The sequence below is a fragment of the Conger conger genome, chromosome 1, assembly GCF_963514075.1.
Source record: "Conger conger chromosome 1, fConCon1.1, whole genome shotgun sequence".
Taxonomy (NCBI): Eukaryota; Metazoa; Chordata; class Actinopteri; order Anguilliformes; family Congridae; genus Conger; species Conger conger.
Genome location: NC_083760.1, coordinates 10,756,607 through 10,781,368, shown reverse-complemented (window position 1 = coordinate 10,781,368; position 24,762 = coordinate 10,756,607). Strand labels below are relative to the sequence as shown.

At 45.0% G+C, this 24,762-nt stretch overlaps 1 protein-coding gene and 1 long non-coding RNA gene across 2 annotated transcripts; both read left to right on the top strand.

The window, feature by feature from the left end:
• The first annotated feature begins 2,811 nt into the window (after nucleotides 1–2,811).
• Nucleotides 2,812–17,093, top strand: chp1 (calcineurin-like EF-hand protein 1). Its single transcript, XM_061242844.1, has 7 exons — nucleotides 2,812–3,224; nucleotides 5,481–5,553; nucleotides 9,614–9,694; nucleotides 11,940–12,067; nucleotides 12,608–12,669; nucleotides 14,354–14,476; nucleotides 14,778–17,093. Exons 1-7 carry the CDS (start codon nucleotides 3,158–3,160, stop codon nucleotides 14,829–14,831), a joined length of 588 nt encoding a protein of 195 aa, XP_061098828.1. The 5' UTR covers nucleotides 2,812–3,157; the 3' UTR covers nucleotides 14,832–17,093.
• A 2,516-nt stretch (nucleotides 17,094–19,609) lies between these two features.
• Nucleotides 19,610–24,621, top strand: LOC133129083 (uncharacterized). The gene is made up of 3 exons (XR_009708795.1): nucleotides 19,610–19,765; nucleotides 20,774–20,887; nucleotides 20,981–24,621. It is a non-coding gene; the product is annotated as an uncharacterized LOC133129083 (long non-coding RNA).
• The last annotated feature ends 141 nt before the right edge of the window (nucleotides 24,622–24,762 follow it).

Here is a 24,762-nt window from a genome sequence, read left to right as displayed (position 1 = left end):
AATTAAAATCTTTTAACGTGTGATTGGAGTTTAGTTTCACCCAGATCCTCCAAAATAAACACTGCAAACACTGGTAAAATAATACATTTAAATAATACTACACATGCTTTAAGCGAGATGGTCAGTGCAGAGAAACCCAATGTGCCTGACCAGTTATGTTTTGTCTGTACATGACCAATTTCATAACTGCTCTTTTTATGATTGACCCAGGCTGCCAACATGTCCATCAATATCCAGCTGAGCATAATGCCATTTCTCTCTGTACAACACATATGCAGACATTATGATCTGGATCAAAACCAGTAACTTGTAAACCGGTGGTAACCAACCCTGTTCCTGGAGACTACCATCCTGGAGGTTTTCATTTAAACTAATTTGGCACACCTGATCTTACTAATTAGCCGCTCGACAAAATATTTAGCTGTTGAATGAGATGTGTTTTGTTTAGGGCTGTTTGGACTGAAAACCTACAAGACCTCAAGAAACTGGGTTGGTTGCTGCAAACTTTACCTGCATAAAGCATTGTGAATTCAGCAAACCCTTCTGTGAATTGAATGCATTATTCTGCCTTCTGTGGCTTTGAATGTCGTCACTAAGAGTGCTTTATCGCCCCCTGCTGGGGAAACGACAACATGTAAAGAAATAAGACATATTTTACTTTTTAAAGCGCTCGAATTCCCAGCAATGTGACTGCGCCACATACCTTGGTATGCTACGTCACCAAGTAAATATGCCAAGGTGATTGACGGTTATGGGCAGCCGATTTGAATGTGCCTAAAAATAATGTTGCTTTGGCCTAACCACACCCTCCCTGGCATTAGCATAAAGAACAACAGAGCAACGTCTGCTAAATAGGAGTAGCTCAGTCAAAGCTGAATCAATCAAGGTCCTCATCTGCAATCCCCATGGCAGACCGGCTGATGAGTGCCATTACACTGTTTGTGTGGGGGGGGGGTGTGTGGAAGGGCTTCTCCCTCAGGACCCCATGGGGCAGTCAGGGTAAATGGTTAATTTATATAGCACCTTTATCCAAAGCGCTGTACAATTGATGCTTCTCATTCACCCATTCATACACACACTCACACACTCACACACTCACACACTCACACACTCACACACTCACAAACCAACGGCAATTGGCTGCCATGCAAGGTACCGACCAGCTCGTCTGGAGCATTTGGGGGTTAGGTGTCTTGCTCAGGGACACTTCGACACAGCCCGGGCGGGGAATTGAACCGGCAACCCTCCGACTGCCAGGTGACTGCTCTTACTGCCTGAGCCATGTCGCCCCCAGGTCAGCTCTGCATGAGGCTGGCTGCCCTTGCACCCCCTCCCCAACCCCAGGAGCTTGTGTCACTACAGCACATGAGCGTCTGTGATTTAAACTGTAGCCTCACTTGTGCCAGGGTCACATTGTGAGATGCTGGAACTGAGTTTACCTTAAAGGTACAACAGGTAATTTTGTCACTTCTAACGGTCAAGAGAGGAAGTGCAGCAACAAACACCCTCAAACCACAACACTGTTTACACCTCCCGCTTCTCTGTGAACGCGCTGCTGTTGGAACCACCACTCCACACCATTGGCTGTGGCAATTAGAACCAATTTTCAACCAATAACCAATGAGCTTGAATTATTGTACAGCTGTACAATGCTTTGGTACAGAGTGCCGGTCCGTCAACTGTATATTTTGAAGCCCGAATTACATAACCACAGGCAGAGGGTGAGTCAAAATGTCAGTGAGCCTTTTTCATTGATAGGAAGGTATTTACAATGGTCTTGTAACAATGTTTTAATACAAAAACCTTACCAATTGTACCTCTAAACTGTGATGTTGATCCATCAGGCACTGCATATGCAGCCGGACTATCAGCAGAATGGTATTCCTTGGCTCTCTGCACTTCTGGACTGAGACAGTTTTTAAGTCAGGCGAGAAATATCACCTAGGGGCTGAAACAAATATGGCTGACACACACTTGTTGAACTTGTGAGCTGTGTTCTGTAATCTATTCTGCATAGTCGGTGAGGGCATGTGTCCTGGCCCAACCTAGACTTGACCTCTGACAGTGATAAGTGCAGGGACTGGTCAACTTAGCAGCATTCACAGCAGAGTAGCGCATTACATGGAGAAGATCCGAAGTATGCGAGTAGTATCTTGAGCCATTCATTCAGTGCATCATGTGTGAATACTTGGGATTTGACATGGAGTTTTGGTGGGTGGATACAGAACAGAACCATATTCATTATATCATAGCTGCCAACTCTCACGCTTTCGGCGTGAGACACACGCATTTGCATGTGCGTGTGAAAACAGTCTGAAAGCGTGAGAGTTGGCAGCTATGTTATATTATAATGATTATAGCAGAAATTAGTAGCCTATTCATGAAGAACATGCAGCAGACATACAGATTTGTTTGGATGTTTCTCCAGTATGCTGGATTCCAGACAAATCCATTTTAATTTACTAATAATCACTCCCTTCCTCCTACAATTTCTCAAATTACTTATATAATCAGCAGAACACTAGTTCTGACATTTTACAACACTTAAACTACTACTGCAGTGCACAATGTATGCTCATATTTACAGAATAAGGGATGCAGTCATTTCCGATGCAAGAACTACAACGCCGTCGAAAGCACATTCAGTTCTGCACGCCGATTTGAACATTTCTGCACAACACTGAGGTGTGGACAGATGGCCATTTGCAATACATATGGTACCATTACAACGCACAGCAGGTGGCAGTAACGCGCCTTCTTGGCATTGACTCCCACCAACGGTATCGAGAGGAGGAAGACAGAACTCTCTGCGCATGCTCACAACCGGAATCCCTCGTCACGTCATTACGTCAACTAAACCGAAGCGCTAGCTAAAAACCACCCCGTACGGTACGAAGACAGCACATAGAGCCCAGAGAAGCAGGGACACCTTGGAACAGGTTGGAATTTTGGAAAAGGAACGCCCAAGAACATAGTGAGCTCGCCAGACGGTTACAAATTTCACAGCTGTCTCGATTGGAGAGGCAACGCAATTTCTGAAAATCCTCCGACTTGTGAAACCACACGGCATTCCGGACAACCCCCCTCCCCAGAAAAGAAAACAGCTAACGTCCACCGAAAGGCAGATCCCGTAATCCCACCTTCAGTTGAAATAGCCATGGGGTCCAGAGCGTCGACGTTATTGAGAGAAGAAGAGATCGAAGAAATCAAAAAGGAAACCGGCTGTAAGTATCGTAGTAACTTCTCGAAGAGATAAATATCAAGAACATTAGCCACCTAGGTGGCTAACTAGCTGCCTGTGTGAGCTACAGCTAGCTACTTGTGTGAGCTAGAGCTAGCTACTTGCTCGGTTCATGCAAACCGGTTTACTTGGTGCACAATTGTAAGACTATTTTTGTATTAAATATCTTAATGTTTAACTTTACGCAGTCTGTTAGTCTAGCTAACATGAAGTCTGCTTGAATGAAGTGTAGGGATGACAAGCAATTCTCAAATGTCCACAAAACTGCGATTAGCTAATTGGTTAACTATAATTTGCCATGTAATTAACGAAAAGCAGAATATGATTATTTAGAGACACCAGAATAACCGCAAATGATTGAAATAATGTTTCTTGTCAAAGATACCCGAATAAATAATGGTGCAGTTCTAACAAACCTTTTAGCTAGCTAAGTTGTCTCTAACCAATTAAAAAGTGGTTGCTGCCTTAGGGAATCGTGTTCTATGAAACTAACGTTAGTTCAAGTTTATTTCAAAGATGTGTGTTGTTCCGTAAAAAATCAAGACAGTCATGTTCACATGTGCCGTTTTAAACTTTAATATGTTTTCATGTCTGCCGGTTATGAACAGTTATCCAGACGTTCTATTTTGACATCCATTTGTCTGACCACAAGCACAATTAATCTACAGCTGTACCTTCTTGTATTTCGCATATTCATTTAAAAAAAATCATTGTACACAGGCACGCACACACAAACACGTACTCCTTATGTATAGTCACAGAATAAAACCTGTAAAGTTGCACTCAGTCTTTATGAAATTATACTCATTTGACCACTGGACTCATTTGTCAGTACATGGAGCCATTTGTATGCGGCTGTGTGGAGTCGCTCGTATTTCACTCGAGTTTCACCTGAGAGTGGCAGTGCTTTGAGTGCACCTCTGGCTCTCTGTCAATTGCCGTGTGGTTTTGCATTCTGAAAAGAAAACCGCCAGTTATGAATGCAGCTGAACGGAAAAACAGTAAATGCTGTGACCGGGGAGTTTAATATCTCTAGATTATGCGCCTGAGAATATAACATAAAAAATCGTGTCTTTGCAGTTTGCTGCTAGCTTTATAGAAGCTCTGGGTAAGGCATGTTAAATCTTTATTTTCATCTGTAATTGATTATTTTTGTCGTGGTAACACAGGGATTCCCTTGTTTTGACCAAAGTGAATATGGATGCCTGGCATTCTCCCAAACTGTTCCCATTTGCTTCCAGCATTGGAAAATTTGTTCCGAGGATTACGGACGAGTGGTTGAATATCAGTCCTGCATGAGTCATTGTATTTGTTTGTCCACAAGAGTGGATTTGTGTGAAAGAGTCCACCCGTGTTTAGCGCAGTGGCTACGGGAACTGTGGAAACTCCAAGCCGCTCAAACAAACTGGAGGAATTTACATGAAAGCCTGTGCAGTGTAGAAAATTAACTATTTAAACGTTACTGTGTGATAAGTGGCATTTGAGTTAGGCCACCGGCTTCCCCCTGCCTGGTTCTGAGGGCTTCCTGTTGAAGTTGTTGCCTCATGGTTTTCAGCTTTAATGGTTTACCTTGGAATGGCAGTGCTCCTCTTCCCCCCCCCCAGGACACATCCTTTTGTTTGTGTTTGCAGTGTTGCGCAAAGTGACTGCCAATGCTCTGGAGCTGGAGTGATTTAATCCTCGTTTGCATTCCCACATTTTCAAACCAACTCTGCCCCAGTTTGCTAACTTCCAGAACTCTTACCTAAGCATTACAGTTGCCAGTGAGTCCCGTTGTCCTGTAGAGTTTTTCTTGAGTGTTGCAGCAGTTTTGTAATCCTGCTAACTTGTCCCTGGGATCATTTTCTGCTGTGCGTGTAGTCTACAGTTAACATTGTGCACGTCCCTGTGGTTATGTTCTGTATTGCGTATGTGTTCAGTTGTACGTTCTCAATATTTCCTCTTAAAATTGCTACTCTTGTCGCTGGACTTGGCCGGTCTAATTGCACGGCTGAACGTGAACTACCACCTACGGCTAAAGAAAAGTGACAAGTCACTCGATAATAACAAGCGTAGGTAAACGCGCTAGTCATCACAGGGATGAGGTTGTAATGCTGTCGCATTTTAGAAGTGGCTGTCAAACTGTGTCACAGTGTCGCAGTGAGAGACGTGAAAACGTGAGTGCCTGTCGGTTGAAGGATTTCACCCCGTGCTGCCTGCTGTGTACCAAGGCCTTATCTGTGTGTCTCTGTCCCTGCAGTTTCACACAGCCAGATCACCCGACTCTACAGCCGATTCACCAGCCTGGATAAGGGGGAGAACGGCACGCTCAGGTACAACCCCCCACCGTCCCACGCACACGCACACACGGACGCATACGCACGTACACACACACACACACGCATGAGCACGCGCACATACACACGCACACATGTGCACGCACACACATACGCACGCACACACACACACACACACGCAGAAATGCGCACACACGCACATACACACTCACACACATGCTCACGCACGCACCCACGTGCGTACACGCATGAATCGGCACAAACGAACAGACTGACAAATACCAATCTTTTTGCTTGAAAATTAAACTGACATTAGTCTCTTGACCACTGGCAAAAAAAATTTCACAGCAAAAAATTCACTAAAATGTTAAGTGCTGTACGTTGCTTTCTCCTTTTCAAATGTGGAGCTGTGATGTACAAGACTAATGGGTGAATATAATCAACATAGATGTGTCTGTCTCACATGGAGATATGTGACAACAAATGAACAAACTACCTATTCTGTATTGTGACAATACAGGCGGCATTATGACGATACAGGCTCTATTGAGAGGGTACAGGCTGTTACCTTGCGGTTGGTTAATATATGCTTAATATATACATATAATATGTGATAATTGGTTAATTATGTCCCGGGGCGACATTGGCTCAGGAGGTAAGAGCAGTCGTCTTGGCAGTCAGAGGGTTGCCGGCTCTAACCCGCCCTGGGTGTGTCGAGCTGTTACTTAGCAACTCGCCTAACCCCCAATTGCTCCTGATGAGCTGGTTGGTGCCTTGCATGGCAGCCAATCGCCGTTGGTGTGTGAGTGTGCGAGAAATATCTCATCTCAGGACAGTGCTTTGGATAAAGGCGCTATATAAATGCAGGCTCTTACCCATGTCCCCCTGTCATTTCCCTCTTCTGTGGGGAAGCCGTTCATTACCTCTGTTAATGCAAACAGAACATCGGTATCGCTGTAATCATTAGTCATGATGGTTATATATGATTAAAACCTTTTTATTTTCTGAAGGAATAAAGTGAAACGTGAACGTTTCCGTTTCAGTGAGCATTGGTACGCCATTGTGTGACTTTGTTTATGATTACCTTTGGCAACATGTTGAGCGGTCGCACTTTCGTGCAAATGGTTAACATGGAAAAAGTTTTATACATCAGCCAGTGAGTTGAAGCATTAGGGCTGCAAATCAACCAACGAGTTGACATATTATATACGTCGACCAATGAGCTGCAGAGGTGTATGCCTCTGTTGAGTGATCAGATGATGTTATTTAAAGCCGAGGTTCGGCGTTGAATGCAGGCTTGGGCCTGTACACAGACAGCTGCACCCCTTGCCCGCATAGCTTTGTCCTTGGCAGGCCAGTAGTGTCGGCTGCTCTTTCCTAACCTCCCGTTGGCTCTCGCAGTGAATCGGAATTCACCGGTCTGTTGTATGTTCTGTTGTGCCCACGAAAAGCACCGCTCTAATCTGTTTATAGTGTAACCAGCGGGCGAAGCCCAGGGCACACACAGTGTGTTTTGATTGAGCTTAGTTGTTGACCTCCAGGTATTATTGAGTGTTGCAGGGCCTGGCGAATGAAAGACAGACGGCTCTTTGTTCTTGGTGGATTCTACCCGGCGACTGAAACGGGCGACGCCCATCGCACCTGCGCTGGCTGGAGCTGTGCTGTGTCACTCCTGTAGAGAGGGTGCCGTGTCTCTCCTGTAGAGAGGGTGCTGTGTCTCTCCTGTAGAGAGGGTGCCGTGTCTCTCCTGTAGAGAGGGTGCCGTGTCTCTCCTGTAGAGAGGGTGCCGTGTCTCTCCTGTAGAGAGGGTGCCGTGTCACTCCTGTAGAGAGGGTGCCGTGTCACTCCTGTAGAGAGGGTGCTGTGTCTCTCCTGTAGAGAGGGTGCTGTGTCTCTCCTGTAGAGAGGGTGCCGTGTCACTCCTGTAGAGAGGGTGCTGTGTCACTCCTGTAGAGAGGGTGCTGTGTCACTCCTGTAGAGAGGGTGCCGTGTCACTCCTGTAGAGAGGGTGCTGTGTCTCTCCTGTAGAGAGGGTGCCGTGTCACTCCTGTAGAGAGGGTGCTGTGTCACTCCTGTAGAGAGGGTGCCGTGTCTCTCCTGTAGAGAGGGTGCTGTGTCACTCCTGTAGAGAGGGTGCTGTGTCACTCCTGTAGAGAGGGTGCCGTGTCACTCCTGTAGAGAGGGTGCTGTGTCACTCCTGTAGAGAGGGTGCCGTGTCTCTCCTGTAGAGAGGGTGCTGTGTCTCTCCTGTAGAGAGGGTGCTGTGTCTCTCCTGTAGAGAGGGTGCTGTGTCTCTCCTGTAGAGAGGGTGCCGTGTCACTCCTGTAGAGAGGGTGCTGTGTCTCTCCTGTAGAGAGGGTGCCGTGTCTCTCCTGTAGAGAGGGTGCTGTGTCACTCCTGTAGAGAGGGTGCTGTGTCTCTCCTGTAGAGAGGGTGCTGTGTCTCTCCTGTAGAGAGGGTGCCGTGTCACTCCTGTAGAGAGGGTGCCGTGTCTCTCCTGTAGAGAGGGTGCCGTGTCTCTCCTGTGGAGAGGGTGCCGTGTCTCTCCTGTAGAGAGGGTGCCGTGTCACTCCTGTAGAGAGGGTGCCGTGTCTCTCCTGTAGAGAGGGTGCCGTGTCTCTCCTGTAGAGAGGGTGCTGTGTCACTCCTGTTGAGAGTGAGCGGTGCTGTGTCTCCTGGAGAGAGGGTGCCGTGTCTCTCCTGTAGAGAGGGTGCCGTGTCTCTCCTGTAGAGAGGGTGCCGTGTCTCTCCTGTAGAGAGGGTGCCGTGTCTCTCCTGTAGAGAGGGTGCCGTGTCTCTCCTGTAGAGAGGGTGCTGTGTCTCTCCTGTAGAGAGGGTGCCGTGTCTCTCCTGTAGAGAGGGTGCTGTGTCTCTCCTGTAGAGAGGGTGCCGTGTCTCTCCTGTAGAGAGGGTGCTGTGTCTCTCCTGTAGAGAGGGTGCCGTGTCTCTCCTGTGGAGAGGGTGCCGTGTCTCTCCTGTAGAGAGGGTGCCGTGTCTCTCCTGTAGAGAGGGTGCCGTGTCACTCCTGTAGAGAGGGTGCCGTGTCACTCCTGTAGAGAGGGTGCTGTGTCACTCCTGTAGAGAGGGTGCTGTGTCACTCCTGTAGAGAGGGTGCTGTGTCACTCCTGTTGAGAGTGAGCGGTGCTGTCTCTCCTGTAGAGAGGGTGCCGTGTCTCTCCTGTAGAGAGGGTGCCGTGTCTCTCCTGTAGAGAGGGTGCCGTGTCTCTCCTGTAGAGAGGGTGCCGTGTCTCTCCTGTAGAGAGGGTGCCGTGTCACTCCTGTAGAGAGGGTGCCGTGTCTCTCCTGTAGAGAGGGTGCCGTGTCTCTCCTGTAGAGAGGGTGCCGTGTCACTCCTGTAGAGAGGGTGCCGTGTCTCTCATGTTGAGAGTGAACGGTGCCGTGTCTCTCCTGTAGAGAGGGTGCCGTGTCACTCCTGTAGAGAGGGTGCTGTGTCACTCCTGTAGAGAGGGAGCAGTGCTGTGTCACTCCTGTTGAGAGGGTGCTGTGTCACTCCTGTTGAGAGGGAGCAGTGCCGTGTCTCTCCTGTAGAGAGGGTGCCGTGTCTCTCCTGTAGAGAGGGTGCCGTGTCTCTCCTGTAGAGAGGGTGCCGTGTCTCTCCTGTAGAGAGGGTGCCGGGTCTCTCCTGTAGAGAGGGTGCCGGGTCTCTCCTGTAGAGAGGGTGCCGGGTCTCTCCTGTAGAGAGGGTGCCGGGTCTCTCCTGTAGAGAGGGTGCCGTGTCACTCCTGTAGAGAGGGTGCCGTGTCACTCCTGTAGAGAGGGTGCCGTGTCTCTCCTGTAGAGAGGGTGCCGTGTCTCTCCTGTAGAGAGGGTGCCGTGTCTCTCCTGTAGAGAGGGTGCCGGGTCTCTCCTGTAGAGAGGGTGCCGGGTCTCTCCTGTAGAGAGGGTGCCGTGCCCTGTCTCTGGGGGGGGGGGGGGGGCACGCATTGTGCACACATGCACAACGCACAACACATAACACACACAACTTGTTCTCGATTCTTATTTACTATAAAATGGCGGTACAGGGCCACACTAAGTGCAGTATATCAGGTGCAAATGGACTTTCCCCTAAACCTCTGTATTTTTGTCTCTGCAGTCGAGAGGACTTCCAGAGGATCCCGGAACTGGCCATTAATCCGCTGGGTGACAGGATCATCAACGCCTTCTTTCCCGAGGGGTAAATAACGTGTGCTCTTTATCCCAAACCTGCTCGGACCTGATGGGTCTGTGTTGGGTGGGGTGGGGTTTGGGAGTGGGAGTTTGGACAATAGGCCCCTAAAGCCGGGCTGCAGAACAAGAGCCAGTCTGTTTCAGGGTCTTGTGTGGACTGGGGCTCATGTTCAATCATTTAATTTTACAGCTATGAGGTACAGCTGGTCGCTGAGCGTGTATAATGTTAAGAAGTTTCCTCAGTGGTCTCGTATAGCAGTCAGCCAGCATTAGTGCCGTTCAGGATATTAAGCCAGACTAATTAGTTGGAACAAAAGCCAGCCTGTACCCCAGGCCTCTAATGACGGAGTTGTGCTCCTCTGTTCTGGGACCCAGAGCTGGTCAGGGATGTTTACTGGGGCAGGGCGGGTGAACTGGAGCTCACACGTTGAGAAGCGACGCGTTCACTTCTCAAAGGACTGTAGAGTCTCCTGTGAGCGCTGCTAAAAGGTAAAGATTAATCTGAGCGTGCAAACGGAGTGGAACCTGTGCCAGGTCACAGTTATTAATTGAGCAATGTCTGTGGAAATGGCAGTTTCTCGGGAGTCCCGGCATCAGAACGTAACTGTCTCTTATTTGTGACCCAGTCTGTGTACTTTCAGAAAGTCAGGTGTACATCGTCAGTAAAATGTGTTAAATGGAGGTTTTTATGTGAAACAACATGGCTCCTTGATGCCAGAGATTTTTACATTCCCGCTGTTGAAAGGTTGGATATAATTACACAGAAGTTATATGATCGTTAACAGGTCAAAACTATGTGATCTCCTCAAAAGACATGGTTATATTTTTGCATTAGTCCTTGTTCACTATTTAGAAATAAAGGAAAGCAGTTTAGTCTGTTGTGTCTTGATAAAGTCATTCTTCTCACACAGACTCCATGAAAGGGGAGTTTGACACTGAGTGGGTAAAAAACACATCCTGAATTTCTTGAAATGCAAATTTCATGTTACAAAATGGACGACTGTTGGGTTTCCACTAGTGTCGGACTCCTCATCCCTCTCACTTTCTAGAGTTTCGGCCTTCAGTAACTATGGGATGATGTTTAGTTCGAGAACCACCACTTACCTACCGTTCTGCTGAATGTCCTACAACATCTGCAGCACTTTTTTACAGTTAACTTCCCCTCCCATGTAATTTACACAGTTGTTTTGGTGTTCGTTTTTCAAAGGCTGTCGTGCGGTTGACTTCTTTTTGAAACGTAGGTCACTGGTCTGAAATAACATTTTTGTCATATCGTTAAATTCCAAAAAAACCCTCAAAAAAACAATGTGTAGACTGAGTAAATTTAGCTGAGGCTTTTAACAGCTTGTGATGTTCCTGGCCTGTCCGCAGTGTGGTTTGGGGCCGATCGTAAAGGGCTGTATTGCATAAGGGCATTCTGTCCAGGGTGTTGAAAGAGTACAGTGGAACAGTTTTTGACTTTTCTGTTGCTTCAGCAGTGTCACCGTGTTATTATAAGAACAGAGTGCCACTGTGTCATCAGCCTAATCTATTGTCACTTGTTTTTCACCCGTCTATCTTTAGCCCCTTGTATTTTATACATTCATCTCGGACTTTTGAATTTGTATTTGTCTCGGCGCTGTGGTTCCTCAAATCGTAGCGGTCTCGGTATGGTAGTTACAGACTCGGCCCATCTTCCTTGTGCACTGGACATATGTTCATGCCCTTGCAACCAATCATGTATGAATTGTAGCTTATCTGACGTGTTTGGCCGTTTGTTGCGCGACCTCGATATGCACGGTTTTGCATGTCGTTTTTGATAAAAGCGTCTTGCGAAATAAAATTTAATGTAATGTTATTTGCACAGCGTTTCACAACTTCCCTTAACTCACTGAATGAGTAATGTGAGCGGTGTTTTATCAGCGGGAGGGGGGAGGTGTGATTCGTTTTATCTGGAGGAGGAATCTGCTAATCCGCTAATCCTCTTGGTTTGCTTCCGTAATGACATGATAGGGGGGAAAACATTAACTTCGAAAGCTATGCGAGAGAGAGAGTGGAGTAGAGGTTGTCTGTATATTTTTTTTTTTTATGCAGTAAATAGCGAATTGGAAACCGTGATAACAAGGAGGGTGCTGGGTAGGTAAGAAACCTATGGAGATCCCGTTACCTCCCTCACTAAATTATATAGAAAAACCCTTCTCAAAGAGATTTCAATTAGGTGTATGCAGACACGCATAGATGGCCCTGTACCTACGCTGCTGTGCCTGTTTCAGGGAAGACCAGGTGAACTTCCGGGGCTTCATGCGGACGCTGGCACACTTCCGGCCGGTAGAGGACAACGAGAAGAACAAGGACCCGGCGGCCGGGGAGCCCCTCAACAGCAGAACCAACAAACTGCTCTGTGAGTGGACCACTGGGCCCGGCACGGGCTACGGCACGTCTTCCACACACTGTTCCTGGGTCCGGCACGTCTTCCACACACTGTTCCTGGGTCCAGCACGTCTTCCACACACTGTTCCTGGGTCCAGCACGTCTTCCACACACTGTTCCTGGGTCCAGCATGTCTTCCACACACTGTTCCTGGGTCCAGCACGTCTTCCACACACTGTTCCTGGGTCCAGCACGTCTTCCACACACTGTTCCTGGGCCTGGGTGATTTTTTAACCCTCCCTTTTCCTGGGAGTCAGGTGTGAAAACAGTCTGGCCAACCAGTAGCACTAATTACCCTGGAGGAAAGAAAACCAGAAAACCAGGGCTGGATTTAGATTCATGGGCCTGAGTTGATGATCCCTGGTTTACAATATTTATCATATGTTTTCGTGTCAGGTTATTGATTATTGATTGCCATTGTGTCAGGTTATTGATCAGTGTTATTGTGTCAGGTTATTGATCAGTGTTATTGTGTCAGGTTATTGATCAGCGTTCTCTCCCTGTCCTGCAGTTGCCTTCCGGCTCTACGACCTGGACAGGGACGATAAGATCTCTCGGGACGAGCTACTGCAGGTGAGCCTCGTTCAGAGCTAACGGTTCTCACCAGAAGATCTTTTAGATCACAGCAAACCTCAACACAATTACCATGAGTCTAAACCGGTCTCAGGTGGGCTGCTCCCAGTGCTCGTAAACCTGTGGTTGCAGTGTTTACACAAAATACCCACCGCATGCTCTCCGATGAAACCGGTTCCACCGGCCGTCCCCTCCCATCTCCCCACCGTGTCTCTGAGGTGGATCTGCCCTGATCGTGTTTTAGCGGGATCAGCCAATCGTGTAAGCCTGTAATTTATGGATTTCCAGACTCGGCAACAGCTGTCCTGAAAGCCTAGAGCCTCTGGTGATGCTCGTCCACCTGTGGAGACATTTCAGAGTTCGGAGTCTGTCACTGTCGATAATGTCTTTCACAGACTACGCCAGTGTCCTGAAACTGGAGACTTTCATCCCCGTTCTTATCTGAAAGCCGTTTGATGAGACGCACGCATCTTGCGCAAGTTCACCGCGCGGCGTTTAAAAGGAAGACAATGCTTCTATTGGGGGGAAACTGTTTTGAGGAAGTGACTGGAACAGTGAAAACTGCAGTGTCACTCTCTCTCCTATTGAAAGGGGCCTGGGCTTTGTTGTGCAAAAAGGGAATCGAGGTTTGGTTACACCCTAGGGTAAGGTCAGAGTCTGAGGTGTGCTGCTCTTAAGTCATCGGGCCAAATTTAGAAGGCAGCACTTAAAGGATGGTGTGCAGGGCTGCTGGTTGTGGTGAAATGGGTTTAGCGGTTAAAGTATTTATGACTGTCCTGCAGAATTCTCACTCCGGGGGAACGGGGAAGTGTGCTCATCGGAGAAGTGTCAGACTCTGTCGGTTTAGTTTACTCATTGTGAACAGGCCCGGTCCGGACTCTCCCCTGCTGCGTGCTAACGCTTGCTGGAAGGACACGGTGGCAGGAAATGTATTTATTTTTCTAAAGCTGTGATTTGGTCTCATTCCTTCCTGCCTCTCCCACCATCTTGCAGTGCTTAAAGGGCCCACTCAGTAATTTAAAAAAAAGTCAAAGCTATGGTATAATTGTATACAATTATTCTCTGAATAAAAAGATCCTTAAATCCTTAAAGATCTTTAAATCACTTGAAAAGGAAAAATAAATACATAAAGTAAGTGTCGGACCGAAGCTAGTTCCGTGTTCATCTTAGTCTTCCGCATTTCATTCCTTTTCTTTGTTTTCAGAGGTTTTGGAGCTGGTGTTCTACCAGTAGTGTTTGTTACATCAACATTGGACTGTCCCAGTTTAAACACTGTAATCATACATTTGTGATCTTGCACCTCTCAGGGGTTAAGCGACGGGGAACGTTATCTGTAATTATGAGCCTACAGCCATCGGTCATGAGAGCTGGAATGAACTTTCCAGCTCCCATCTGCTTGCCTCTTGAGTGTACCATACGTCGCTCGTACTTGGTGCTGTCATATTTGTCCCGAGACACTTGTCACCGTAACTCAACACCGCATTTGAGTCACACTTGATATTTTCAGCCTCGGAGTGAAGGTATCAATCTCGTCAGATTTATGTTCGGGAAAACATTTTCAATGTGTCGCATGAAAGTAAGACGTGAGGACAGCAATGACTGGCGTCCAGAACAGAGTGTTTTATGGGCATTTGCTGTACAGTACGTACAGTGCGAACCTTCCTTTCACCTTACTCGTTCGCAGGTCCTCCGAATGATGGTCGGAGTGAACATCTCGGACGACCAGTTGGGCAGCATCGCTGACCGGACCATCCAGGAGGCCGACCAGAACGGAGACAACTCCATCTCTTTCAACGAATTCATCAAGGTGGGACTCGCAAGTACACCCACAGCCTGTCCTCTGAAAACACTCTTACACTCCCTCTGACTTATTTGCTGTATAAACATAGCAGTCTCTTTTCATGGGAGCCTCTAATTTACATGTACGCTTTTAGGATTTGAGCCTCCAAATAATGTCATTTTGCTTCCTCTATGGAAATCGTAGCTGCCACACACAATGCGATTTGCTGTGTCTGAATGAAGACTGCTGGTGGTGTGTGTGAAAGACTGACCGCGTTACTGCTGGTGGTGTGTGTGAAAGACTGACCGCGTTGATCTGCACTCCCCAGGTGCTGGAGAAGGTGGACGTGGAGCAGAAGATGAGCATTCGCTTCTTACACTAGAGACGCACTGCCTGATGGGATACTTCGAGTGGAGCGGGCCCCATCTCCTGCTGGAACAAGACCGCCCCTGCCCCCCCTCCCCTCCCCCCCTCGTTCCACTCACAGTGGGGGGGGGGGAAGACAAGCTTTTACCACACATGCTTTCTGACCAAGAAAATGGTAGATAATGTTGGGTCTCTTTTTGTTAGTGTTTTTAATAACGGACTTTCTGCCTTGCACTGTTGTGCAAAACAAAGGGAATCATTAGCGTGCCTTTGGAGTGTTCCGTACCGCCATCGCCGTTGGCGATTTCCAGAAAAGGAGACTTGCAGATATTCCAGAAGGTTCTATTCCAGTTGAATGCAGTTTTGCATGTCGGTGAATATGGTTACTTCTCGACGGAGGGCTAAGACGCTGACTTTCATCTGCAGTCTTAGGCTTGTGGGATGTAGGTGTGTAAGGCGAGACGATGGAAGAGTATATTCACCTGTCTCACTTTGTGAGTGTCCATTCTCTCGACAAGCTGTTTTATGTGATTCTCTAAATTCTAAAATGTACATCGGTCACAGAAGATGATGACTTAAAAAAAGGAAAAAAGTAAGTTTAATTCCCATACATGGTACGTGTTTTTGATTGAGTTGGCTAACCTGCTAATTGAATAGCCATATGAAACAACTGACCCTTAAAACTGCAGCTAGAAAGCTATACATTTTGCAGCGGGCTACAGTTAGAACTACGAAAACAAACCACATTCCTGTTTGAATATGCATGCAAATTACTCAGGAACCCCTGCACATTTTCCGATTTGCACAAGAGCTCATCAAACTCTTTGTAAATGATGTACACTTTGGGTTTGGGGGAATCATGGTATGCTTTCGGCAAGGAGAGGGGAAACCTCTCCCTCAATCCCACAGTGTCACGAATCACAATGGTAAAACAAACAAAGCTTTTAGAAACTTTGATTCGACTTCCCTGGCTTTGCACTGCCACCTGTGAAGCTAATGTTTTCAAGCTAAACAAAACCAAAACCTTATGAGTTGGGAGGATCACGGTTGCTGTTCGGATCAGTAGTCATTAGTATTATTAAATTATTATTACACAACTAAAATGGGGGTGTTGGGCTTTCTGAATAGAAGTTAGCCATACCTTTGTGGCTCTAGCAAAAAAAGCATTAAACAAAGAAACCGTTCTGGCGCTGTCACCATGGTGACACCTCACTGACTACTTTGTGGGCTGTTGGCTTCCGGCTTCTGATCGTAGATTTCCTACTACCACAGGGGATTTATTGACCGTTTCCGTGCATTGTGCCGATAATCCTCGTGCTTTTATCACTGATCAGACTGTTGCATCTTGGGTTCTGTAGTCCCTGAGCTTCTTTTTTTTTTTTTTTTGGAGCTCCTCTTTTTCCATCATTAATGCATCGTACGTAAATTATTTGAGTGGCGCCGGTACCCGGAGCTGTAATTATTTTGATATCGCTCCACTCTGTCGCGTTCCAGATAAGCTCGCGAGCTTCGCCCCAACTCTGCTAGCCGATTGGGGACGTAACCCTCCCCTCCCCGGTGTTCACCCCGGTGCCCACCCCGGTGCCATGTTGCTTCACTGCGGCCCATTAGTACCAGGACACTAATCAGCACCCGGATGATTAACTGGCAGGTTAACACAGAATGCCAACATCACGTTTTTTTAAATTTTACTCTGAGGAACGGCAAGTGTGGGAGCGCGGTCTACGACGTTCACTGCTGCTGGCCATGAGCTGTCCGCAGCCTTCTGTGGGCCTGTGGCCATTTGCTGGACAGTCATCATGTTCTGGCCAACAAGGTGTAGGCCAGACTAGCATGCAAAACCGATTTAATTGTAGTCAATCATGGTACAGTGCATTGTAATTAAGAGTGAACGCTATGTCAATGTTGAGAATATATTATATACGTTTGTTTTTTATGATTATATCATCAGTTTATTTAGTTGTATGCACTTTTAACATGGGTATACTGGGGGTTTAGGTTATTTGTGTATATATAGCTGTGAGTGAACCGTATGACACGTATGAGTTCCAGGGGTTAAAAAAATGTGATCGCCTCCATTGTCGATGACCGATGTTTTCAGAACGACCAGCTGCACTGCACTAAAACTGTTGAGTATAGTACTTCTTTTTATCAATCAAAATGTGATCATTACAGAGGAAGTGGATACTAATCTTTATTCTGTGAAATGTTATGAAAAACCTTGCTCGTGCATATAGATGTAATTCAACAAAAATAAAGTGCCATGCTTGATAAACTGTTCCTTGCTTTGTCATTAACGTGTTCTAGTTTCTCTCAATTATTATTATTTTTAATTTTGAACAAACCACTCATCAATAGTAGGAAGGGCGAGATCACAATTTGCAAAGAAGTACAGAGATGAGCCACAAAAGTTCTGGAACAAAGTTTTATGGACTGATGAGACCAAGATTAACCTCTACCAAAGTGATGGAAAGGCCAAAGTGTAGAGAAGGAATCATGATCCAAAACCTACAAGCTCATCTGTGAAGTACGGTGGAGGAAGTGTCATGGCTTGGGCTTGCATGGCTGCTTCTGGAATGGCCTCACTAATTTGTATTGATTATGGTAGCAGTAGGATGAATTCAGAAGTCTACAAAAATATTATGTCTGTCAACTTGTGGAGAAATGTGTCCAAGCTAATTGTGAGGAACTTAATCATGCAGAAAGACCCGAAACAAACAACTGAAAGGCTGCAGTAAACGAGCCTAGAAAAGCATCACAAAAGAAGAAGAATGCAACAGTTTGGTGATGTTGATGGGTCGAAGGCTTCATGCAGTTATTGCAAGCAAGGGCTTTGCTACCAAATATTAAATAAGTGTCATTTACTTGCATTGACTTAAATACTCTGTGTTCCAGTACTTTTGCTCACATAAACATTGGGTGGTCCGATACCACATTTTCAAAGTCGTTTAAGACATCTAGGTGCAAATGCCAGGAAATAAAAGCTGAAATTCTGTCTCGTGTTCATCTTTTGATCTCAACCCCAAATGTATTGAGTGTATTGCAAAAACAAAGGAATTGGCCTTGCTGTTCCAATACTTTTGGAGGGGACTATGTGTATTGCCAAGACCAGCAGCAGAATACGTTTATAGCTGCACAATTTCAGGCACTGAGTAAAATATGTTGTAAACGAGTTAATTTATTATTGTCATCCTATCAACAAATTTTAATCACTCCCCAGTTTTTCAAAGTTTTCAGGGATGACATAGCCTTATTTCCATCACCAATAAGAATGCAGATTATTGTTGGTGGTGCAGTCATGACATTGTCGGTTTCAGGGACCATGACGACTGACAACAGCCAATTTCCGTAAGCAATCAAATTACCAATATGAATGTGCACTGTAGCATATATAACGTATTGTTTTTAACACCGTACAGCTATTGCGCTAGTAAAATAATTATGAAAGCTAGCTTTTCCAAAAAATACAGAAATGGGGCCAAAACTTTTGTCAGTGTTCCTTTTCCAAAACTCGCCCTGGCCTCCATTCACAGCTATGACACGCACCCACCACATTTCTTTACCGTATTGCTGTACAGAGGTGAAATGTATTGGTTTTTGCTGTCATTTGAGATTAGGATTGTCAGTAAACGCAATGTACGTATTGTTTCATTATCGGCTGTGTCCGTTGCTCATAACGGAGCAACTGCTTTGTATCGTGCTTCAAAGCTCTCCCATCGTGTTCAGCAGTCAGCATTTCAGATATGAAAGTGGCTCTATGGTGACAGCTTGAGCTTGCTTGAATATTAAACACCTTAGAAGGGACTGGAGCTCCAAGAGATTAGGTCCGAAGGAAAAAAAGGACTATCCGCTCTCATTCGCTAGATACCTATACCTATGTCTATGAACATTAAAAAAAAATATTCATAGCACTTGAACATGCATTCCATTTCTTGTGTCCTGACAATGAAACATTGCTTTTGAAAATAATGACTATCATAATGGCTGATCTGTCCCACATAAGTAATTTAAATCCAGCTACATGCACAACAAATTACTGGATCGTAATGTTTATTGTTTCTACAGTGAGTTAATTCTCAAACGCTCCCACAAAGTGATACCACATTCTAAAATTAACACGATCCATAGGCTAACTTTGGCCAAAACAATTTAATATATGTAGCCTATTTCGAGGGGAAATAGTATTGAGGTTCAAAAGAAATAACTCTTCCTGTGATCCTAAATTCACAATACATATGTTTAATTTTACAACCGCCCGTGATTATACTGTTTTGCAACTATAACTCCCGGCTTAGGATTTGTGAATTAGTCTACATTTATCAAATAGCCTAATTGAAATAAACGGAACCGTTTGGGCGCTTAATAGCAGGGAAATGTTACGTGAAATACGTCGCGCGCGTGCTAGGGACAACATTCTACTGTAAATATGCTTGTTAGTATGCTGTACTGTAGCCTTTGCGCCCCCCCTTCGATTTTCTGCGGCAGCGATCGACTTTGCCTTTCACCTTCGGCTGCCTGGAGAAGATAAGGTCGTTTTGTCGGAGAGTTCGACCGCTTCCGTCACACCCGCCGGCTCTTAAGTTAAGGAATGCGTCAGAACAGTTCTGCCTTTGGGATGGTCTATTTGGGTGTTTTCTCAGTTAGTTCTACCACCAGTAACACGGTTCGCAAATGGCCAATGACTTCGCAGGCTGCGGAGTGAAGGCGTCATTGGGCACTATCCCCTATTTCCAGTCCACTGTGTAGCTCTGAATAAAATTTCGGGGCGGGCATTGACTCTTGAGTGATGGCGCTGTGGCGCAATGGGCACAGAGGACGTGCTTCCACTGAGAGAGAGAGAGTAGTTCTAGTGTTGCCTGGCCACAATGCGGGTGTAAAATGGCGCAGAAGAGGATGTAGTGCGTCGGGGCAAAGGGAGTACCTGGCGAAGGGGCTCCGAAGGCAGGCTTGGTAAGGCGAAGAGTACAGCTTATTATTGAGAAATTTAAGTTTTCCTAATTTGTTATCGTGACTGCCGTCAAAGTCAGCGGTGGTATGATGCGTTTTTTGTTTGTGTTCTTTTCATCATTTTAAAGACCGGGCTGACGTAGCTTAAGCGAATGGAGACAGTGCTTTGTTTACGAGCGCACACTGAAATGGTACAATGGATCACGTGATTAAGTAACGCTGGTGAATGCCAGCACAGGACTGTTATTCCGACTGATCAGTTTTACTCTTTCGAAAATTCGTCATCTTATGTGGTTCGCTGTAGTAGTAGTAGTAGTAGTAGTAGTAGTAGTAGTAGTAGTAGTAGTTAATTACCTCTACATGTTTCGTTGTAATAAAGTATCCCGACAAATTTCCTTAAAAAAAGAAAAGAGATATATGCATTCAATGTAAACGCAGCAGTTGTTTTCTAAGTTACTAACCAGTCCGTGTTCGTCGTAAAAGCATCTTGTCCCAAGATATCAGTAGGGAAGCTTGTAACAGTAACTGCTGGTTGGCTAATATAATTTGCGCTTGTTTGGTTACATAGAACAAAAACAGGAATTCCCAACTCGTTTGTTACAGAAATGCTTGCCATGTAAACTAGATGGCAGTATTCGCTGTTTTTCCAACGACTATATTACCAATATACACCTGCAGTGTATTGTTAAAATGCAAATTTTATCTCCTGCATTAAGACAACCGTATCGTGTCTAGGGCATTGTACCAGGGCAAAATATAATTGGCATATTCCTAATTATCCAGTGAAATCACGGCACCATGTAGACTTCTTGTGCTTCTAAGCTCATAGCCTAGATAAAAAGGAGATTGTATTCTCAACAGAGGTTACTGGTGCCACGGGGAGTTGGCTCGATAAGATCTGGAATATTAACAGATCTTTTCCCCTTCATCCATGAGTGAATAACAACCTTCTACTGTTCTGTCAGGGGTGCATTGGGGTCATTAAAATGTTTCTGCCCTGTTTTCTTTCAGAAATCCAGCCTTAGCTGCCAGTGCGGTGCCAACACGATGTGGCAGCCTCAGAACTTGGAACCACCACATCCATCACATTTCCTAAAGAAAATACGCCTTAAATAACTTGACACGGTGGGTGTAAATTGTCAAACATATTTTGAATAGGAGCAATAAAATACATGTGGATGTTTTGCTCATAGTTGTAACCCATTGCCCTTGTTGTAGATGCGAATTGAGCCGCAGCCAGTGTCAAGTAAAAAAGTCCTCTCCAAATACCCCGAGGGACAAAACTATGTGCCTCTGAGAAGGTCCCAGAATGGACAGATGGAGTTTGGGAGGTCAGTGACGAGTAGGAACCGGGAGCCTCCTCCTTCACCACTCTACCCAAAGAAGACCATTTGGGGAACATGCACCTAGTGATGAAGATCTGGGCGCTGACATTAGCCACAGCGGAATCAGCAAAGCCCCAACCTCTTCCTTCCCCTTCAATAAGCATTCCAGTTTCTTCTGCCCCTCAAAATTCCCCTTTGCCCTCTTAATTTATGACCGCATAACACGGTAAAATCTGGCTCCTCCCTCGAAGATAGTCAGTTATGATCACGTGGCAAGTCATTTTCAGAAACAAGAATGAACACTTGCCTATCAAACTGTTCGCTGTTGATAGTCACACCTTCATGGGAAAATAATTTGAATCTGATTAACCTGTCTAACCTTAATGAAATTAACAGAAGTCATGTAGTAATAGGTTTAAGCCAGCATCACACTCTGTGTACCTCCATGAGCATTTTTGTCTTTGTGTGGATGGCCAAAGTTGGAAGAGCAATGGCAACTATCTTAACACCTGCCCTAGCATGCCAGTCCGGCTATCCAGAATCACAAGGCAGTATGCTGTGACTTTGAATGGTCTAGAAGGATATTACCATATTTGTCTTAATTGTCTGCCTAAATCCTTTTGAGAAAAATGGTTTAGAGTCCATTACATCCAAGAAGACCAGTCACTGTCTTTTGTGAGCAAAATAATTTTGAATGCTGTTTGACGCGGAGGGAAATTTTTTCTGATTTCATTAATGTGCTGTCATTTTGATCTGGTGTCTGGTGTATGATTGTGGACCAGTAGCTTTTTTTTTTTTGTTGCTGGTACTTCCTTTGCTTATTTTACCTGTGCATTTTATCCATTCCTCACCATTATCATTTCATCCCATATAGCTAATGTAAGGGGTATGCATTGCATGAACCAAGTAGACATTTTGAGTTAAAGGGTGCGATGGGGGTCATCCGATGACCTTTCCATTGAAGTTGTTTTGGTTTGGCCTGCCCACGGGATGTTTCTGGCCACTTCGCCAGCACCCGAGGGCCTAGAGGTGAAGCCTTTTCTTTAAGCGGAATCGTGCAATACATAATTTCTTTCTTTTTTCTTTCCTGTTGCTGTTATAAATATGTAAAGAAAAAAAGATAATTGTGAAACAAGTGACAAGTTGTTTTGAAACAACAAAATCACCAACGTCTTCCATTAAAAGATGTATAGTCCCATGCGCATTAGCTTACTAGCAGTACAGTAGTGCCAACATATCTGGCCATGCATGAAAAGTAGTGATGCATGCTGAATACAGTAATTATAGTAATATTTTATAATTGTAAAAAGTGAAAATATAGAGGCTCCTCTCTTACTGAGCATAGTTACTAACCAGGCTGGAGAGTCCTTTCTCGCAGGAGTCTGAGACTAGATTAAGGAGTGAATCCACAAGTTTATAGGCCTTGATTATACTACTTATAATTAACAATAGAGATATGGGTCTGTGCCAGGGCGAAATTGGCCATCACGTTTTCGTTCATGTTGTGTCCCGCTGTAGTTCGTAGCAGGATTTGGACACACGGTATCCCCTAGCATTTACCTGTATGGAGAAATGAACGTTTCTGATGTTGCTGTAATTTAGAAGCCAAAATGCATCCCATTCATACATTGTTTTTTTATGTTCTAGAACGCTTTTTTTTTGTATTATGTAAGTATAATTTTGTAATGTTTAAATACTGTGTAAGCCCCCTTTTCTCTTAAGCCTGAGGGTGTGACAGCATTCATTATACAAAAATGCTTTGCCTTTAACGATATATCGTTTTCAGAGACAAGGGGACACAGTGTGCGTCAGACTCGCAAAACAAATTGTGTAAAACTGTAGCACAGATGTTCAATCATCAATCGTTGAATTGTAATTTTCTTTCGTCAAAGTGGTGCCGTTCCTTGGACGAGACACATCTCCAATGACTTGACCAGCTCCCCGCTTAGCACCACATATGTGCGTTTTCACAAAATGTTTTCTTGGTGGTGGGGGGCTGCATTTCCCCTTTTGATATTGACATGTTAGAAATGTAAAAGCTTTATACATCATAAAAGGGAATCTCGGACACGATCGGGGATGTGTCTCCTGGATTGGCACACTTCCGACAACTAACGATAAATTGTAGCTTCAAATTAGCATTGTAGCATAACATAGCGTAGTGTAGAGTAGCGCTTAAGTCATTAAGTGAAAAAACGTATACTGTAATGTAGATAAATACCTCAAGGTTTGGAATGCAGAACATCTTGTTAGGACATCTCTAATGCAAATTAAGCCATAATGCATACATATATCTAGGCCTATATATACATATATAGTTATTTAGGACTTTAGAAGCAATAAAAATGTTATGCATGATTTTAGTGCCAGGATGATTATTGTTTCTGTGGAGTGGCAACTCTTAGCAAATTGTAGTTGTGGTTGAATTTTTGTAGCAAAGCAACTGCTTTGTGTAAATCTGACTTTAGAATAGATGGGGGTAAGAAACTCAGATATAGGGGATTTTGTGCCAATGGTTAATGGACGCGTTTTTTGTGCCGTCTTTTGACAGGCTGCATTATTCCAGTGAATGAACTTGCACAATGATTTCACCATAGACCTATGAAAATCAGCATAATCCTTTGAATATGGAAATGTAATAATCCTGGGTGAATAGTGTGACATCTGTAAGACATTTATAAGCGGTGTGTGGATTTTTGATAACCTTGTAGCTTTTCATTTATGTGTTGCATTGTTAAACAAGAGAACGTGTGCAGTGGGATTGCAAGCCCTTATCTCACATTCAAGGGCCGTCCAACTGTACACACAAGTTTCCATCAGATCACAGCTTGGCACACTGCTAAGATGGATCTAGGCAGAACAGATTGTTCTGAGGTTTAATGCATGTTTACATGGCTAAATGTTGTGGTTTAGCTGGATGAAACTAATCACATGCACAAATATATGAATATATATGCATTTTATTATGATTGAAAGCAATAGGATTTATGTAGTGATCTTACATTGCATTAGTTTTTTTTTATCCTTTTGTCTTAAGGATTTAGTTCTGACACAAAACTGTATGTCAGCCGTCACCACAGTAACGGAGGGCCTGTGGAGGCTGATGTGGGGAGATGTGCGCGGTTTACCGAGCCGAGGTGGTCGCTAACGCGCTTGAACAAAACTGCAAACTATGTACTTGTGAATCGGTTTACTGCTAGCGAGGATCAGCGTGTTGGTTGTAAAGTAGGATGGGTTTCATGTTTACTAAATCTCACAGTACTGTCTTTTCACATCTCTAACACTTTGTGTGGGGGTGGGGGAGGGGAGGGGCGATTTGGGACACTGCAGCTACATCTGTACAATTAGAATTTATGCACAGAGTATATGCTAAAGTACTAAAGAATGCGGACGAGAACCCTGTCAAGTGCATGAGAAGCAAAATAGGAAACCTAGTGAAGCATGCAATATTCTAGTATTTGGAAAACCATGATTGCTCTTAAAGTTGACTGTCAATTGTAATAAGAAATGTTTGAATAAAATAATAGGAGATTTCTTGTGGCGTGTTTATTTCAGTTTTACAGTTTGAGTGTGCCATGCATAAGGGGGCAGGAATTACTTGGAAGAGTGTGAAATCAGTCAAACGGTCTTTCTCCATTTAAATAATGGGTTTGGGATGCATGTGGCTAAAATGAA